General features: G+C 37.1%; 1 protein-coding gene across 1 annotated transcript; it reads right to left on the bottom strand.

Moving 5' to 3' along the window:
• Nucleotides 1-5796: 5796 nt before the first annotated feature.
• On the bottom strand, nucleotides 5797-15339 carry LOC139732436 (small nuclear ribonucleoprotein F). Its single transcript, XM_071643296.1, has 4 exons — nucleotides 15246-15339; nucleotides 10199-10324; nucleotides 8965-9029; nucleotides 5797-7659 (listed from the first exon to the last, which is right to left on the bottom strand). Exons 1-4 carry the CDS (start codon nucleotides 15252-15254, stop codon nucleotides 7593-7595), a joined length of 267 nt encoding a protein of 88 aa, XP_071499397.1. The 5' UTR covers nucleotides 15255-15339; the 3' UTR covers nucleotides 5797-7592.
• Between the last annotated feature and the right edge of the window lie 5216 nt (nucleotides 15340-20555).

Genomic DNA, 20555 nt, shown 5'->3' with positions numbered 1-20555 from the left:
CATGTATATGGGCAGAAAATATTCCTACTTCATCCCGTCTCCACCTGGTTAGTTCATGCCACCTCAATGTTGTTGAATCACTGGAACATGCCCATTGTAGAAACAGTGCAGGGGAGTGACCCTACATTTCCCTGAACTTGCCACTCTGTGAATGACTGCCAGAGGTCACTCGGCTTTGTATTCTTTTGACCTATAGTGACCATAAGACTGTGTGGCTGTGAGAGTGGGAAGTCAGGCTTGACCCAGACCAATGTTCAGGACGATCTTGCGTGTGATTCAAACTGAGAACTGTTACAAATATGACTTTATACGATAATCTCTCACAGGAGGACCAACTGCCATAGCAACAGCCAATCAGCCTTTTAAAAATGTTTGCTTTTAATCACAGAAGAATACATGGTAAACCATCTGAAATAACTTTGTCTCGGTAACTCAGTCTTCATTGGATCTGAGTGCCCTTTTGTAGTGGTGACGGTCACTCAGCTCTGTAACAGTCATGTGGATGCAAATTCATACGATAACTATGTCACAATTGTTCTGTTTTTTTCGTTTTCATGACTTCCCTTTTTTCTTTCAAGTCAAGATGAAAGCTTATGCGATAGAAATTTTATTCTATGGCTGTCAATAATGGGTCAAAGTGGATTGTACTGATGAATTTCAACAAAATATAGAATAATTATGTATTCCACTATATAAGCTTTTGTTTGCACATTCCTTACTGGAAATGAAATTGTCTAGACATGTGTACTTTAATATTTGGACAATCTATTCACTCTTTGTGATGTCATGTCATGTTTCTGTCAAGTTATTTTGCCTTGTCATGTGTTGTAAGCATACCTGTTAGAAGAGCCTTCTTTCAGGCACTGGATTTCATGGTTGAGAAGAATTTACTCTCTGATTTGTTACATATATACATTGTATTTTGTAAGAAAAATTAGCCCCAATGAAAATGTTTATGCAGGGCTGCACACTAACCCATTTTCTCTACTGGGCCAATCTGTTTGTCTGACCAGTAGATACTCATTTTTTCCATCTTTTACTGGTCCATTCCTGAAAAAGTTACTGGTCAGGGACCGTCGGACCAGTGTCAGTGTGCTGTGTTGGTTTATGTCATCGGCATTCCCAAATCAATTTCTTTGATCGATGATTACAATGATGATAAAGATGTGTGATTAGTGGTGAAGATATGATATTTTTTTATTGCTTTTTCAGATTTTGTAATATGTTTTACTGTACTGTACTAAAGACATCTTCACTTCAAAAGATTCATGGACATGAACACAACAGAATTGTATTCATGATATCCTTTTTGGCTGTATTGATTATGACAGGCACATTTAGTGCATATGCTGAGCATATCAATTCAGAATTTTCTTGCACTTCCAGTAAATTTCTTGCATGATAACAGTGAGCTGGTGTTATTGCACTGCATGTACCTTGGGGGGGGGGGGGGGGGGGAGAGAGAAAAGTAAATACATTGGACTACAGGTAAATGCTTAGTTTTCTTGAATTAGGAAAGATCAGTATGAGATGTTCATAATCATGTTCTAATTTGTCACAAGAACGTGGATGATTAATTTTTCTTGCTTTCCATGTTTTTCTCATCTCTCATCTTAAAGCAAGGAACTTTTTGTTGCCAAATTTTACCAAAATATGAATGTGTATTAAAAATACATGTAGTACCGTGAAAATGCAGTTTTAGTTGGCGTTAGTAGATCAGCCACAATGAAAATCTTCATTTGAATTCTAATCTTCCTTCTCCATGATCAGTTTGTGCAATATACACTGTTTATTGTCAATTTTTGTGTAACTATTGGCAATATTGCCTGCTAAATCAGAATCTGTGATTTTTAATTAGACCTTTCCTTCCAAGAAAGAAGTGGAATTTTCTTATTACATGACCTTGCCATTCCATTAGTCTTCCATATTCAGGGGCTGAATTTTTGAAGATTTTATCTGTGCCTTGACCATTTATCTGTGCATGGTGAATTGGGATGGGATGGTGTGTTTGGGGGGGGGGATATAGATGGATGTTGATGTGTGATAGAGTGTATATAGAGACGTACATTGTACTTACAAAAGGTAAATTTATACTTTGTATTGACTTTTCTTTCTACCTATCCTAGTTCAAGCATCTTACTTTCACCTGTACACAGTGCCTTCATGGTGAAATACAGTAGGTATTTGTAGTACCATTGTTTAAATGCAGTGTATTTCATATTTTTCTACTGTCCCGTTTGCTGAAATAATTCATAGCACTTGTACATGTACAAGTAAACTTATACCACAAAGTCTTCATGTTTCTTTATGGTTAACCTTGGATATGATAATCCCATAAATCAAAGGAGCCTGTTTGTACACAGTTCATTTTTATAAGAGATAGTCCCATCCGAGTATACAGCATGTATGTACTTATCTGAACAGTCTTTTGGTTGCTTTGTTTCAAGGACCAATACAATGCATGTATAAAGCTGAATTTTCAGTTGTTTTCTTTTTTTTTTTTGCTTGCCTCGTGTGTGTGTGTGTGGGGGGGGGGGGGGGGGGCTAGGGAGATTCAGTGTACACCTTTCTATATTTTGTTTTACATTTGACAATAGCACATTGTATTTGCATATTGACAGTTTTCAATTAAAAAAAAATGAAAATACTCAAATTAACTTCAAGAAAATGTCCTCAAGCTTGAAAGGTTGAATTTTTTTTCTCCACAGTGTAATGACGATACATGTTACATTATGTGTACCACTAGCCTTCCAAGTTACACATTATATCTTTGGATGACCGGATGACCACCATGGCTTCATTTTGCACAATGCAACTCTTTATACATGTACCGTGCACATTAAATTTGGGCATACCGCGTAGTTTGTGTACAAATTCAAAGCAAAGTGATGACTCTTTGTGATTAGTGGACTCTGCTACATTAATTGTAAATGTGTACATCATGTGTACATTTTGTATGCCGTCTTGTATGGTTGGCTTGTGTGAGGCGTATAGGGTATGGCATTACCTCAAAGTTTCAGTGGCTGTGGTGACCTGGGATACATTGTTACATGTATGATCCAATAAAACAAAGAGGATATTTGTTATTAACAATCTTTCCTCAACTCATGAGGATTAATTTTTACATCATACCTTGCTATGAATCATGAGGTTTAGAACAAGAATACACACTCTTCAGTTCCATCCCTGACTGCCAGTGCTTTTCTTGTATGATGAAAGTACATTTGGCAACTGATGCACCAGAGAATACAGTACCGGTACACTGCACAGATGGTTACCACTAGTACATGTAACTGTATACCCCTGATATTGAGTTGGTTTTCACATCAAGCTGTAATATGAACACGTTTACCGGTATGTTTGAGTGAGTGAAAGCAGACATCCATCACAATGATCTGCCTGCATGAACACATGTACTTTCTCTCAAGACTCGACTGAAAGGAGATACATGTACATGTATGTACTTACACATACATTGTACATTTATTTCAAATGACAGGAGGCGGTAGCACAAAAGCAGACTAGATTATTTGTTTACGGAAAATCACGAAATCTAGAGAATTTCAACCATGAACATGTTTTTTTTTGTTTTTTAACTTTGACATTTTTATTAACTTACAATTCATGCAGTACTAACTAGAAATGTCGCTATGGCAGAGCTACCAAGTCTCACGCATTCTGCGTGAGACTCAAGCATTTAGGGTCTGTCTCACGATCTCACGCATGGCACCCATTTTTCTCACGCATCCGGTGAAGTCTGCAATTTGGGCCAAAAATAAGGAGCATAGCTCAAAGGATTAGAGTGATAGTTGCAATTGAAGGTATATTTCCCTTTTGCCTTTCAAAATTAGTAAAAAATAGTTACTTACGTATGCACCATATCGCATCATTAAGAGTTAATAATTTAAAAAAGCTCCCTACCATGGGAGGGGGACACCCTCCTCGTTCGCATGCGCATGCGCGCGAGCGCCGAGTCATAAAAATCTCACTCATAAAAGTTTTTTGAACTTGGCATCTCTGCTATGGCGACTGGTATGCCTCCGCCATAATGCATGATTCTCTTAATAGGTCTAGATAGTACATGTGGACAATGTGTGATTACATTTTCACAAAAATGACAAGTTTGTCACAAATGTGTTGAATGTTCACTTTCCTGGACCTAGCTTTAATTGGATGAATAGGAGAGCATGTATTTAGGATTTAAGGACTTTAACTTGACTTTGACCCATTCATACGTTTATGCATTGAGTAATTTTCAAGGTATGGTGAAAAAGTGCAATTTCTGTATTGAAAAGTACATTGTTACCATTTTCATCTGGCCTTTGACCCTAAAATTCATAAGATAATCACTGTCAGGCAGAACATGCATAAATATGTAGTACGTTTCAAGATAAATTGAGCCACTTCCGAGATACGTGTGTGGAGGAAAAAAGTTAGTTCAGCACTTTCACTTGATCTTTGACCTTTTGACCTTTGAGGCAAAAAAAAAAAAAAACTTTCCAAAGAATCTCTAATAGGTTATACATGCATACACCATGTGTAAAAAAAGATAATCCTGCTGGCATTGCATAAACATGAGGGAAATAGTAAAATTTTGAAGTGTTGCCCTTGACCTTTGACCCCATGAACCCTAAATTCTCTAGATAATTACTGCCAGTCAGTACATGTATATACATGTGTATACTATGTTTCATGAAGATACCTTGAACAATTTCCAAGGTACAGAGAAAAAGGTGAAGTTTTAATATTTTCACTTGACCTTTTGACCTTTGACCTCATGACCCAAACTTTCACCACAGAATCTTAATCAGGTAATACATGTTACACTAAGTTTCAAGAAAATATCTTCAGGTATTGCATAGATATGATGGAAACAGTTAAATTTTATGTATTTGACCTTGACCTTTTGACCTTTGACCTTGAGCACGTGCACCCAAAAGTTGATAGGCACAACTTCAATCCCTAATACACATACATGCCAAGTTTCATTAGGATACCTCAAAAGATTTTGATAGTTACCCTGTCCACAAAATTCATTACGGACGGACGGACGGACGGACGGACGGACAGAAAACCTGAAAACATAATGCCTCCAGCTCCACTTCGTAGCGGAGGCATAAAAAGACTATCTTTTGTAACATTAAAAATACTAGTACAGTGCACTCCCGTTACAACGAACACGGTTATAACGAAATTTCGTTATAACGAAGTAAAACTTCTGGTCCTAAAATTATCGCCATTAAAGTCTATGGTACAAAATTCGCTTTAACGAACATGGTTATAGAGAAATTTTCGTTACAACGAAGTCTTTTCCGAGCACCACTGTCAAAGAAAAACAAAAGAAATGTGCTCCGTTATAACGAAATGCGGATCGCTTTCGAAAATACCTTAGCGGAACAAGGTATTTACAGCGTCTCTGCATCGGCGAACGCGTCACATCACTGTGTGTTCGCTTGGTGTGTCACGCAGTTTCCGAGGGGGACTTGCGTTATTGTAATACAATAATCTGAAATTGATTGACTATTTGTTTTATGGTTCACATAGCTTTCCAGTGTATGACGAGTATTCAACAAACATAATATCATATATGCGTGGCTTCCTTGTTTTCGTTATACATGAATATTGTATTTGTTCGTTTATAACGAAATTTCGTTATAACGAAAGAAAACTGACGGTCCCGAGCATTTCGTTATAACGGGAGTGCACTGTACAGTGTACTCTGTGGGGTATGCAATCTCCTTGTAACAACTTAAGTGAAGAAGGGAAGATGGACATGGATACTGGATCTACATTACAAAATGTCTTTATTTGTCACATATTTGTACATACATTATTCAACTACATTTTGTGTATTGGGAAAAACTTTTCCAAAAAGATACTCAAGAACTACATTCACTGAACTGAAGACTCCACACGCATACAAATAGTAGGCGAGCAGCAACTCAAATTTTTACAGACATGTCTGATATCAGACCTTGACGGATTCATTATACAAAACTATGTATTATTTTGTATGGCTAACTTTTCTATGAACATAGAGTATTTGAAGTCAGCGTGTTACAGGTTATTTGAAAAAAAAAAAAACCAATCAAGAATTTACCAAAATGAGATATTTGAGAGGTTTGACTTGAGTGCGTACTAATGACAAACATTGTACATGTACATGTATTTGCAAATGAATATACACTCACATCAATATCACGAGCATTGGCGTGTGATATGATGCATGGAAAAAGAATGTAACGGAGGACTAAAATTATTGCAAACTAAAAAAACAGTGGTAAAAAAGAACATTGTCCGTTGCAGGGATACCTAAAACACATACCACAGAACTGGTCGTGGTAAATCTCTGTTTGTAAATTGCGACTTGAGAACAAGCATTGACAAACAAAGGACTAATGACTTATCCAACATGTTTAGGTGAACTTGTCATAATCCAATGATCTCAGATCAGTAAAATCATTCTTCCTTTTTCATGTGGCACACAAAAATATTGATATTGATAGCTGGGAGTGGATTTTCTTCGCTTCCTTTTTTTCTTTTAATTACACATAGTCAACTTACTACAGAAAACTCAGCATCGTTAGGATAAATTTGCTAATGCAATGTATGAAATTTATTGATTCTCCGATCAGATAAAAAAATGTGACGATTCCACTACTGTATCACCATATATTTTGTGAGTCTAAATTTTCGCGAATCGAGACTTCCCGACGATTTCGCGAGTGGTTAAATTCGCGATCGTGGAGTCCTGCACTGAACGGTGAAATGTGTACGCGTACGTCACATTCGTATCAGAATCAGAGTCAATATTTTAGCATGTTTTTAATTTCGCGAATAGCAGCTGACTCGCGAAAATAAAATCCTCGCGAAATATTCGGCGTATACAGTATGTTAATACCCTTGATAGATATAATGACATTGAACGTAAAATTCCAGGCCTAATAGATCTGATTTGTGCAGAGTTGACTGTAACTACATCATCATGCTATTTGAGTTAAAATACACACTGTCATGGCATGCAATTGTGTGGATGTACTGAACACGTATCCTCTTTTGAACGCAAACTGTCAATCGTGATGAGCAGACTTTGTTCCGCAGTCTAATGCACAAACATCATTGTCAATTACAGTATTTGTCTTCTTCTCTTATTTGACAAATTCTAAAAACCATTGTCCGACTCTGTGAAATATCAAAATCAATTACCAAAAAAAACCAACAACAAACAAACTTATAATTTGTGAAAATTATGACTGCTTCTGGTTTCATACATGGCACAACCCACGCCTTACAAAGTATGTGACCATGCCATGACAGGTTGCAGCTGGCTGGCCTCTACTATGCTGTATATATAAACACTTGAAAAGTCAGTCTCTATCTCTCCTGGAGTTCAGGGAACATGCTCCCTTGAAAGCCTGGAATGTCACGTAACAGAGATCATCCACTCCTCTGCTCAAGGTGACAACTGGCTTCACCAAGAGCAACAACAGGTCCTGGATGTCACACTCCTCGGTATCTATACAAAAAAGTCCACAAAGAGTTCATTTCTCTCCTGAGGGGCTGAGTATTAAAAGGCAGTGGCTCTACAGCTGCTATTCCCTCATCTCACCATCTTCCTCCTCTTCTTCCACTCCTCGGATGTACATCACATTGTTACACCTGCGAGTAGAGAACACAAATGTGAGACACATGTAATCCCCTGTACTTCATCATTTTATAAAACAGCAAAATGCCAATGCTGCTTTTTTAAAAATATTTTTATTTATGATGGAAAGTGGACTAGACAATGGACAAACAAATCATAGAGATGCAGAATTAACACAGGAAACCTACAGCTTCAGGAGATTTATACAATATTTTTCATTGTTTAAATTATTCATAAAGGTCTCTGCACAATGTTTGCATGCCCAGGCATTAAAATGTATATATTACACAGTTTTATGCTATTGAGTTGTTTTAATTGATATACCTTATACATTGCATTTTTACGCTACTGTCACCCGGCAGGATCGCGTTGATTTCTGCTTCATTAATCATTTCGGCTTTAATCATACACACTCATATTTACATTATCATTTGTTAAATGATAATGAACAAACCCAGATCTATTCAAACTGTTGAATGCGTTTGTTTCTTTTTCTGAACACCGACTCAAGTAGATTAACATGCATTATTCAACTATTTTTACGCTACTATCACCCGGCGGGATCGCGATGATTTCATTAATTATTTCGGCTTTAATCATACACACTCATATTTACTAACCAGCAAAACAAGTAATGTAAGTCGGAAATAAAAATGGAAAGGATATAATGATGAGTTACACTTGCATTCCAATTGTCCCATTTTTGGCCACGAGTGTCGCTACATGAAAAGTCTTTTAATGCGTTATTTTTTTTTTTCTCTCGTTGCGGTGTGGTCTGACATTCTATCATGCACGCATACACAAGTGTATCTCGCGAAAAAGAAAATTGAATGATTATATTCAATAACTTGGTAGGAACACTGCGTGGGTTAGAAGAAAACACGGAAGGAACTGTACTCTGCAAAACGGGAAAGAGATGTGGATAGCGTGAATTCGGTTTTCAATGTTTCGTTTGTCGTGTGTTTAAAAGCGGCAAGTCAAGAAATGGAACCTTGTTATATCCAATCAAATTGCTTATGTTTTTCTTTATTATGATGCACCGAAATTTTCCTCGTTGTAACCCGAATCTCGTTACAACCAATCTCGTTAATACCGATTCGTTCTGCCATAGGTGTACATGCAAAGGAAAACGGGACCGACGCGATCACCTCGTTATAACCGAACTTGTTATAACGGGGTTTCGCTGTACCAAACATATACATGTAAGGAAGGAAAATGAAAGTTGGAAATTCTCTCTTCTTGATGTGACTACCACAGCTGATGTTACAAACTACAGTTTACTTAACATCAAACACCATGAAATTGAAGAAATTACCCACCTGATTAGAACTTCCCCGAGATTCCCTGTGAAGGTACCATCAATGTATTCTTCTGTACTTGCAAGCTAGAAATGAAACAAGATGTGAAATGGTTAATTGTCTACATTGTACACAGACAGAGCCAATCTCAATCACTTGGTCAAAACAGTATGCCCTCAGGGCATACTCCTCTAACCTGACTGAATACTCCTGTCTCCATTTGACAGGTACATTTAATTATACAAAGCACACTACATGTATTTTGTTCAAACCATGCTCAGAGCTTTGGGCATCAAACAGTAGATTTCTGCAAAAATCATACAATATAAAACACTTTATCACTACATTCTGACATGGTAATCCGTAAGTTTGAAAGGATGAAAAACAAAAGAATAATTGAGACAAAGCAGAATTCTTGTACTCTGTACTTACAAATTTCTATTTCGCTGGTTCCAAATTTTCAGTTGGTATCAACCTTTTGAAGTACAAGTATAAAAGATTGTCACCTTAATTACCTTGTTTGGCCAGCTGGGAATGCTAATGTGCATGACAAACTGAGTTGTAGTCCTAATGTAGCTAAATTGTACATATTGTATAAAAATCATGGGACAAAACAGATCCCAATGATTAAGGCATGAGACAAACCAGGTTGATTAAGGTTACTCATAGTACACTTTCTATGCACAGCACAAGTTAAATGGACATTTACCAAAGAAGAAATGCCATATTGTGTATCTGTAAGGTAAGCCGTGAAAAAAAAAAAGAAAAAAGAAAAAAAGCAGTGATAGGCCAGTTAAAATGTGGGCATGATCAGACAATTACAAACATACAAATGTGTAATTACCATCCAAACGACACAAAGTCAACACACATTATTTCCTGGTCACAAAGTACAACCTAAACGGTGGTGTAGGCTGCTTGCACAGGACTGAAATTATTCACAATACATGTACACTAAATGTAAATATAAAAACTTAATATACATTGTATTTCACTTTATCTCAGTAGGAAAATAAAAACACCCTGCAATAACAGAGGATGTTACTGTATATCAGGACAACAACCCCAAAATCATAGAGATTAAACAATTCATAAGTACAGTAATGCTGTGTACAAAGCACGGTGGCTATGCATTTACATGTGACCTGTATTTCACTGAAAATTGTTAAAGAGTCAACACCTATCTGCTTCAATGTGCTGACAATGATGCAATGTGATCCTTTGCACAGCGTACAGATAATGCGTGAGACCTCACCTGTACATTCATGTAACCATCAACAGACACCAGATAGCCTTTGTACTCCATTCCCCACTTGAGTCTCACCATTACAGGTTTACCAGTAAGACCATTCAAAAATGGCTTAGGGTTCAGAGGCATTCCCTGCAGAAGAAGGGGAAACAAATGACACAGAATAAACCAGACAGCTGTTAATAAAATCAATGGTATAATTGTATGTGTGCTCTTTGCAGACATGCAACACTGCTCTACAGTTGTACTTAAATTCACAAGCGAGCAAGCCATGCAATCAGAGGCCATGTTTTGTACATAAATCTCTTCACGTGCATGCGCAAGCTAGCTCTGAAAATCTCAGTCACAGCTTGTAAGTTGTATGCATGGCTTGCGTGCTGTCTGTACTGGATGCGGCGGGACGCTTGGATGAAAGGTGGCCAAAGCAAGGCTAGTGGGAGGGAGGAATTCATAAAGAAAGTGAACCAGTAATACCTACAATTCACAAAGTGATTGATTAGTTCGCTGACAAATTTGAGTACCCACCTATAGTTTTTGTATGTCATCAGTGTGCTGTGAAATAGTACTTAATTCGTAGTCTACAAGACCAGGTTATAGAGTAGCCATAATAAAAAATCATGGGCGTACACGTTGTACATACTCGAGTACCCACCTATAGTTTTTGTATTCATCAGTGTGCTGTGAAATACATTGTAGTACTTAATTAGTAGTCTAATTTGGAATATATATACAACAAGACCAGGTTATAGAGTAGCCATGATAAAAAATCATGGGCGTACATACTCGAGCAGGATTCAAATTCATGAAATTCTTCTGCATGCCATGTAAGGATTAGAACCAACACTTGCTGTCGGGCGGAAGCTCAGTGGTCTAGTGGAGATGACGCCTGTCTGGAGATATACATCAGTAGGAGGTCATAGGCTCAAATCCTGCTCGAGTATGTACACCCGTGATTTTTTCATCACGGCTACCAACAGGTAATTCAGGTAAAAAAACACTGATCAATTCAGTGCTTATTTACGTCGATGTTATGTCGATGGCAATTTGTCAATCAGTTGCAAAGAAAACATCTCGACGGAAGAATTTCACGAATTTGAAAGACCAAGTTAGTTCTGATTTTACATCTCTCTTTATTTTTAGGAATATTTGTAAAATAATGTCAGACTTCACTTTCATGGGGCTAATTCATGGCATGTATGAAGAGGCAAAAGCTGCACAAAAATTACATGAAAAAAGCTCAAAAAATTCTGAGTCAGATCAGGCCGATGTCGATAGATGTGCCCTGCATTGAGCGAACCCGCTGGCGCCCATGGTTTGGCAATGGCAGGTCGCTGCACATTGCCATGTCATCAGTTGATTAAAATAAAACTCAATTTTTGTCAAAGAGCGCAGAAAATCTTTTCTTCTCAACGTGGAGAGTGGACATGTGATGTGTGTGGAAAAAATAAAAATTAAAAAAAATCACCGTCCCCGTGCAAACTTGCTAACGTCAGTCCCAAACACGCCGTAACAGTAAATTTATAGAATCTAACACAAACAGTTGAGTTAACATTATGTTACATGTATTAACGTACACGTAGCTTTAACAAGTTAGATTCTATAGATTCTAAAGTTATGTGAGATACAAATTGTAGACTCTAACGTTAACGTTAGGTCTAGATCATTATTTTAACTGGTTAGACAAGTTAGATTGTTAGATCAGTTCGGGAAACCCACTCACAAGGGGGGCCCCTCCTTATAAGTAACCCGTCCCCCTTATAAGTAACCCCGTCCCCCTTATAAGTAACCCCCGGGGCACCCCTTATAAGGAGTCTCCACGCTTTTTTGCAATGCAACGCGAAAATGAAAGGACTGCGGCAATTCGCTTGATTATGTCCATAAAGCTTGACAAGTTTCCTAGTTACGAAATTTAAGCGAAATCGGTTTGAGGCATCATATCTAAAATCATGGATTTAAATGGGCAAGTCCAAGATAAGGTCCCCTCAGAAGGCAAAATTTCATCTTTGCTCAATATTGATATGTTTGGTATCAATTTGAAGCTTATGAGTTGAAGTTTTGATTTCCATGGAGGAAAAAATTATATTACATAAATTTATGCAAATTTCAAGGGCTTCATTTGCATAAATGTGAAACACAGCGTTACGTATGGGACATTTATAAAAATTCATATTAATTCAAAGGAAAGCAAATGATATTTGATTAATATGTGGACATAAGAAGTTCATCAAATAGTTTAACTTGGTATGAAAATTTAGGGATTATGCAATTGATTATGCAAATTAGCTCGTGTCCTATCATGAGATGTCCCATACGTAACAAATTGAGGTCATTTTTTTAGGTTTTTTCTGAAATTGCTGAGGTTATATTAATGCCCTTTTGGAAAGTTCTAATTTATTGTTTAGAGAAATTAAATACCATAGAAAAAAGAAAAAACAGTAAAAGGAATATTTTTTATTAGGCATTGAAATAATGTTACGTATGGGACAAATGCGTTACGTATGGGACATCCTCATACATAATGCATGTGAATGCATAGTAGCTAGCTGGGAAGGTCTCTCAGTACACAAATGGTCAATCATCCTGAAGAAAGCATCCCAACATTGTCGCTACTTTTTGAGTTATAGACACTTTAAACAATACATGTACTTGATTGAACAATTTTCAGAAAGGGGGAGGGGAAAATGGCAAAATACACAATGAAAAATCAGCATTAAAGGGATGGTATAGTTTTTTGTAGAAATGGGGATTCAGTTTCCAACATTTAATGAGATGATTGGAAACCAATTATGAATTACTAAAGAGCATACAATCCTAAGACTAGAGGAATTCAAAGTTTAGTGATGGAGATCCAATTTGAAATGGTTGTGATATAAATATTTAAACAGAATATAAAGTAAAATGATTTTTTTTTTGTGCAAGTGATACACAAATTGTCCTTATTCAGGTCTCAATAATAGCCACGACAAAATTCATGGGTATACATACTGAGGTGTGACTCGAATCAATGACCTGACTGCTAGACAGACATCTACTCGATCACTGGGGTTCCACACAGCAGGTATTGCTTATCTACATTGTATAAAAATTAATATTTCTTGTGTCAAGTTGTTTTTTATTGAAACGAAATGGCAAACTGCCCTTCATCAATGGAAGTAAACACTTTAAACTATTCAATTTTTCAATAGTAACTATCCTGATAAAAATAGGGCATACATACTCAGGTTGGTCATAAAAATATAGAATATGATTAAATATGATTATGATGGTAAATATTTGGGGAATATTGTTCCCTTGTCAATCTGGATCAGTATTTGAGTAGTTTCAACTGATTCCATTTCAATAATTATGCAAAAAATTGTTTATGGGTATTTTGCAAAATTATTTTGCAAAATACCCTTAAACATGTCTCTCCACACACTAAACGAATGGGGGACAAAGGGCATGCATACTCAGGTTGGTCATAAAAATATAAAAATATGATTGAATATGATTAGGATGGTATATATTTGGGAAATATTGTTTCCTTGACAATCTGGATCAGTATTTGAGTAGTTTCAACTGATATTACTTCAATAATTATGCAAAATACCCATAAACATGGTTTTTCACACACTAAATGAATGGGGGACAAACTGTCCCATACGTAACTGTCCCATACGTAACACGTCATGTCTGTCTTTAATTAGAACCTGTAATTAGAGCTTTTTACCTAATGACACGAAACTTACCTGTGATAATCTTGAGTGTTGTGACTTTCATCACAGTGAGTTACAAGTTGTGGAATGAAATACTTTCAGAGAGTTTTGAGGTTGAAAAAAATGTTCAAAAAAACAAAATTTTTCTGGTCCCATACGTAACAGCACATATTTTCTCTTCTAGAATATAATTGTGAAGGTCATTTTTCTCTATTTTTTGCATGATTATACTTCTCCTAGATATCAATCACCATGATAAAGTTTAATATGATCAAAAGCCATTAACACTATTTTTCAGGTCATAAAAGTCTCTGAATGTCCCATACGTAACGCGCGTGTTATCTTGGACTTGCCCAAATGCAATGTCAAACGACCCATGCGAATGCTGAAATGCGAGCAATTACTGGCGTGAGTGTCGCCAGGCGCGGCGGCGCGGCAATGCTTGAGTGCAGACGTGGCGGCTGAGTACGGCACTCAGTCGCCACGTCTGCACTCAAGCATTGCCGCGCCGCCGCGCCTGGCGACACTCACGCCAGTAATCGCTCGCATTTCAACGTTCGCATGGGTCGTTTGACATCGCATTTAAATCCATGATTTTAGATATGATGCCTCAAACCGATTTTGCTCAAATTTCGTGAGTAACTAGGAAACTTGTCAAGCTTTATGGACATAATCAAGCGAATTGCCGCAGTCCTTTCATTTTCGCGTTGCATTGCAAAAAAGCGTGGAGACTCCTTATAAGGGGTGCCCCGGGGGTTACTTATAAGGGGGACGGGGTTACTTATAAGGGGGACGGGTTACTTATAAGGAGGGGCCCCCCTTGTGAGTGGGTTTCCCGAACTGAGATGAGAAGTGAACAGGGCAGGGCCAGGGCAGGGCTAAATGTGACAGTTAAATGTGTAAGTGCAAGGGCTTCATCCCTCAGTATGCAGCAGGTGCAAGCCTCATGAGCAGCTCGCCGATCGCCCCGAAGCTGCGAAGGCCTCATGCGCACCCCAGCCATGGCCATGCTCAAGAGGTGGAGGGTAAGTTCAGTAACTTCCAGTATGGTGAAAAGAGAAAAGTGTTCGAATGCACGTCGGCCGCGTCGGCGTCAGTGCAGAGGCTAGAGCGCTGTGACCGAAAATCCCTCTCACATTCACTAACGTAGGCCTACACTGCGTTACAATTTACATTCCTGTCAATATACATCGCATAGGAGGCGCGGGCGCGGGGCTCGACTCTCTTACAAATACAAAGTAGGTTTCCTACGTTTCATATCATTTTCGAACAAGGAAAAACACATTTTTTTAACAAGAATATTAAAGTGTACTGTTCAAACAAAAAACCGTCACAAAGGCACTAAACGTTGATCTTACCGCACTCATATTGGCAGATTTTAGTAACTCTCAACAAGGTAGAAAATAGCGGGCTTCAGAGAGGGTAACAGCACAAACTCAAGATAGATATAAAGATACAGACAAATAACGTTACACATGTGGGACGCACTCTACGCTGCTGCAACGACTTTAGGTCAAAATTTAGATTGTGGTGTTGGATTTATTAATTTCACTTTACATGGAAAAGCTAGTTAATTTATATGAAGAAATAATAATATATAAAAACAGAATGTGCTATTTTCAGTTCATAAAATGATCATGCAAATTTGTTTTAAAAATTAATTTTATCACTCTTCAACTTGGCAGTTAGCTTGCCGATGGTCACAATTCCGTTCTATACACAGTCTAGGGACCAAATCAGGTACCACACACAGTATGCCCTAAAAACGACTGGAGAACACTCTATGCATCCATGGGCAACTTGTAAAATTTCATAAAACGATAATGATACAGTATTTTCATAGATCCTACCTTCATTTTCTACTTTTAATTAGGAGCATGTATGTTTGGAAGGAAGGAAATGCCTTTTTTGTCTGTGTTTGTCAGACAGTGAGTCACCTTTTCATCAGACACTTTTTTAGATTGACGTCAATTGAACATTTTATACAGTTTCATTTTTCATTTCCTCTTTCATTTCAGACATATGGGATGTATGTTATGATAAGATTTCAATAGAAAATAAAGAAAAAGGATTGATGCCAATTGAATTATATCCAAATAAAACAAAAACTTGGAGGAAAATGTGTGTGTGTGTGTGTGTGCGCGTTGAACTGTTACATCGAGTTCGATAGGTCTTACTCTTCCAATGAGTGAAATTCAAGGAAAGAATATATAGGCTGAAAGGGTATAAAAATTACATTATACTGAGAGAATAGCTTTTTTTCTCTTCACCCTCTCATTTTACCTGAACTTGACTGAGAAGTGTCATTCGCTGTGCCTGCAATAGATACACTACAGCAAACAAAAAGAAAATAAAACTTTTTTGAGTTCCTTATTATTTTGCTGAAAATCAATGTATATTGTACTATGTATATTAAAGGTAAATTCATTGGCTATCCACTTAGTAGGCTGATACAAATGGAAACTTTACGCACGAATGAACACATTTGTTTTTACCCTCCAAGGCTCAAAATTAGTAAAAAATTGCAAAAAATGACATATCTTTCATTTGCTATAGTGCAGCCCTTCAAGATAACAATGACAACAAAAGGCCACTAGTATAACACAATGAGAGGCATTGAAATAGCAAAAATAAGTTTTTGGTATCTTTATCTCTTTGTAACTTCTATCAAAAAAAAAGTGGGAAACTAAAGGGGGAAAATGAAAATTTCTGTAGGTATACTCAAGAGTCAAACTTCAAATGACATATGGAGAAATATGCATAAAGATGATTAAATGAGCAGAATTTCTTTATTTCATTCTTTTAATTTATTATTTTCAGAATTCTTAAGACAAATTGAAGAACCGATTATCATTTATAATTTTCCCAATAAAAAGAAATCAAATGTCTACATTTTTCATTAATATTGCTTCTTCTCTTATTTCATTTGAATTTGGATTGGACACTAAGATTCTTCCTTTTCCTCCATTATTTCAGCTTTCATTGATCTTTTGGGCTTTAAAGGTATATTTATTCATTTTTTTGCAACTTAATTCATGTTTCTTTTTGTGTGAAATTTGTTTTTGTTTTATTTTAGCTTTCATTGATCTTTTAAGCTTTAAAGGTATAATATATCTATTTTTTTGCAACTTAATTCATGTTTCTTCTTGTATGAAATTTGATTTTGTCTTTACTGTTATATGGAAAAGCATCTGCGCCTGAAAGACAACTACTTGTTTATTCTTGCAATTTATACTTTTGTGCCTTTGAAGAGAAAAACAAATTAAAGGTGTTCACGACCTACCTGAGGGGTGTTTCATAAAGCTGTTCTTGAAGTTACGATCGACTTAAAAGAAGGTGATCAGTTCTTGAAATTCTGATAAGTACATGTATAGCACATCAGAACTAATCACTAGTTGTTCTTAAATCGTTTGTGACTTTAAGAACAGCTTTATGAAACACCCCCAGGTTGATAGTCAATTAAATTACCTTTAATATGGCACATTATACGTTAATTTAGCCAAGTATTCTATGACTTGAAAAAGTGTTTACTTTCTTCTTTTTGCTGAGTGTATTTTGCTAGTCTCGTGCAGTCTTTACCAGACGTTTGATGTAATACGATTTGTTATCGCCGATCCTGTGTGTATAACGAAATTAGCCACTACCAAAGAGTATAGAAGCGCACGCAGTGCGCTAAGAGGGAACACTCTCCCGATTTTACACGTAAACGGTTGTAGTACGCAATGGAGCCCGATGGCGGCCATTTTAGGATGCAAGCCGCTGGATCGTCCGGAGCGTATAACACGTGGCCGTATAGAGAAAATTCTGCCTCCCTTTCATTTTCTTATTTTTACAGGGCATACAAGATTTCAGATGTATATAGGACCTTGTTTTATCATACAGAAGTATCATTTCTACGAAATTATGATATAAAATTGAAGAAATACCTTTTTGGTTCCAGGTTGTTGTCCCTCAAAGTTCGAGCTAACTAATGAAAGTACGTGCAGGCCTAACTAAAACGTACTCACAAAGCGCTCCCTCCATCCCCCCCCCCCTTCTCTCCCTCTCCCTCCCTCTCTCTCTCCCTCCCTCCCTCTCTCTCTCCCTCTCTCTCTCTCTCTCTCTCTCTCACTCTCTCTCTGTCTCCATTACCGGGCCCTGCTTATGGCTGTAGACCCCTTGCCTTATCAATTCAATTCAATCAATTCAATTCGGTTTTATTTCAAATCAAAAGAAGCATAACAGTTAGTCCGCAGACTAATAGTGTCATGCGTACAGAATAATACATGCATGATTACAGAATATTCACAATCCAAGAAAAAATCAAAAAGTTAAAAAACCTACTAAATTATTCAGTCATACCAATATCATACAAAGTGTATTTACAGTCCTATAATACACATTACATTTACACAAGATTAAAACTGGATACACATGTGGTGATATTGCTGTAAACATACATATAGATGCAGACTTTATTAGTTTGCATATAGATGCAGACTTTATGTAATATTATTCGAATGATATGAATATCCATTCCATTATTAATATTTTAGGTGGTTCTCTTCTTTTGATAATTATGATATATACCATTGGTATATACATGGTACCATAATTCTCCCAAGAGAATCTATTTAAGTAACGCAATTTCCTAATATAAAAGACTGAATGTTCCTTATCATATTTTACTCATAAGACAGAGTTACTTTCATATTTTTATGTTTCATGGTCAATCTGCACAAATTATTCAAGAGGTGTTGATTGTTTGGGTAATGCCTCTCTCCCGGCGTCCCCCCCCCAAAAAAAAGAATGTTTTGGCAGAATTTCTGCATGTATACAAAGGCTATAATGATAGAAAAGATCTGACCTGTATTATTGATTATTATAGGGATGAGGGTTAAAGGGGTGATCCCCCCCCCCCCCCCCCCCACCCCCGGCTGGCGAGCAGGGTCCGCTTGAACAAGAAAGGAGAATAAAAGTAAAAAACTTCTTCCCAAATCTCCAAATACAACAGAAGAGTTAATGTTTAAAAACTATGTACACCACACACACACAAACAAAATCCAGTCTCTACAACTGTGACAAAAAGGTATCCCCCCCCCCCCCCGTTTCCCGATTCATTGGCGTTTTATAGCTGAAAATATTGACTCCAAGAAACGGCTGAGAGAGATAGAAAGAGCAAGTCAGTATATTAGGCACCATGGACGTCTCATTTACTGGCGGGAGGACTGGTCTGGAAGGGTTTTCAAATCCTCACCCCCCCCCTTTTTTTTTCAAGAATCGGATGATGGATTTTCAAGTGAATTTGATCAGTAAAAAAAACCCCGTAAAACATATTATATAGATTGTACCCTTCTCTTTATTGGTTGCATTTCTCGTGAAACTATTGTGAGAACATCGTACCTCTGCCACGTGATATCAATATCACCATACTCCATTCAAACTACTGGTTTTTAAATTACCGGTGAGCGCTATATTCATCTACCCCCATAGACTGAGTATGGTGAAGACGCAAAGCGGACAAGAGGTGACAGACGTACAATGAGTTACCTCTTCATATTTTATCAATAGCATAATTTTTCTCATTTTTAATTGAAAATATTTGAGTACGCGTTTCGAAAAATATTCCATAAAAAGTGTGTACCAAGATTTGACTTTCAATAACAAAATAATGCAAAATCTTTCTTGTGTTGGAGGGGGTATCCCCATCCCACACCTCTGACCTTCTCAACTCACTGTGTGCATTACCAAGAGTTTCAAATAAATTTTGATCTGTAGATGAGAAAATCACCGAAAAATTACAGACTTCAGTTTATTGCTAATGGGCTCTTATTCTTCAAAATACTTACATTTATATATATAGACAACCGACATGAAAAAACAAAACAAAAAAAGGTTGCTGTACTTTTTTTTTTCATTTCAAGATTTATATCATTTCACCAAGAGTGCATCCTCAAAGACATAACTACCATATTCCGCAACACAAATCCAAGAAGGATGATGCTGAACTTGGTAAATAATAGATCAGACCAAGTCAGTCGCATAGGCACAAGGAATAAAAGACAATACTTACACGTGCTGATGGCTAATTCATATGTCACCTTGGTAAAAATACAAAAGTGAAAGAAGTCTGATCGCCCTTACCAGTCTTGAACCATTCATGAATTTTTTATTACGGATCTGTTTCATTTTGTCCACGGAATATATTTCATCATGATTGTGGATATTAGTCTTACGTGGAAAACAAAAACAAAAACAAGGGTGACTTGAAAGCATAAGACGGAACTGAAATTCTCTTCACGGGCCAAACTGAAGATGGAAGAAAGAGAAGAAGGAGGAGGAGGAGAAGAAGAAGAAGAAGACGACGAAGAAGAAGAAGAAGAAGTAAAAGAAGAAAGCGAGAGAAGGGAGGCCGGAGGGAGAGGGAGAGAGAGAAAGTGCCCTTGATAATCATGAGCACCCACGTCATTCTGCACACGAGCACTACTTGGCTTAGTAGGCTTCCATACGGTCATAAATTAGCCTGTGAACATTGATGAACTATAGATTGGAAAGCAAAAACATTATTCTTCAATCATATTTCATGATTAGGTAGGAATTCTACTTCTATATGCCATTATGAAGTTCTGAATTCATCTTTTATCCCGTATGCCCCTTGAAATGAAACGGAGGCAAAAATACGCCCTCTA

Source organism: Diadema antillarum, unplaced genomic scaffold (genome assembly GCF_040938485.1).
Source record: "Diadema antillarum isolate AM-2024a unplaced genomic scaffold, OU_Dant_1.0 seq00000423_RagTag, whole genome shotgun sequence".
Lineage (NCBI taxonomy): Eukaryota > Metazoa > Echinodermata > Echinoidea > Diadematoida > Diadematidae > Diadema > Diadema antillarum.
This window is presented reverse-complemented; position numbering and strand designations above follow the sequence as displayed.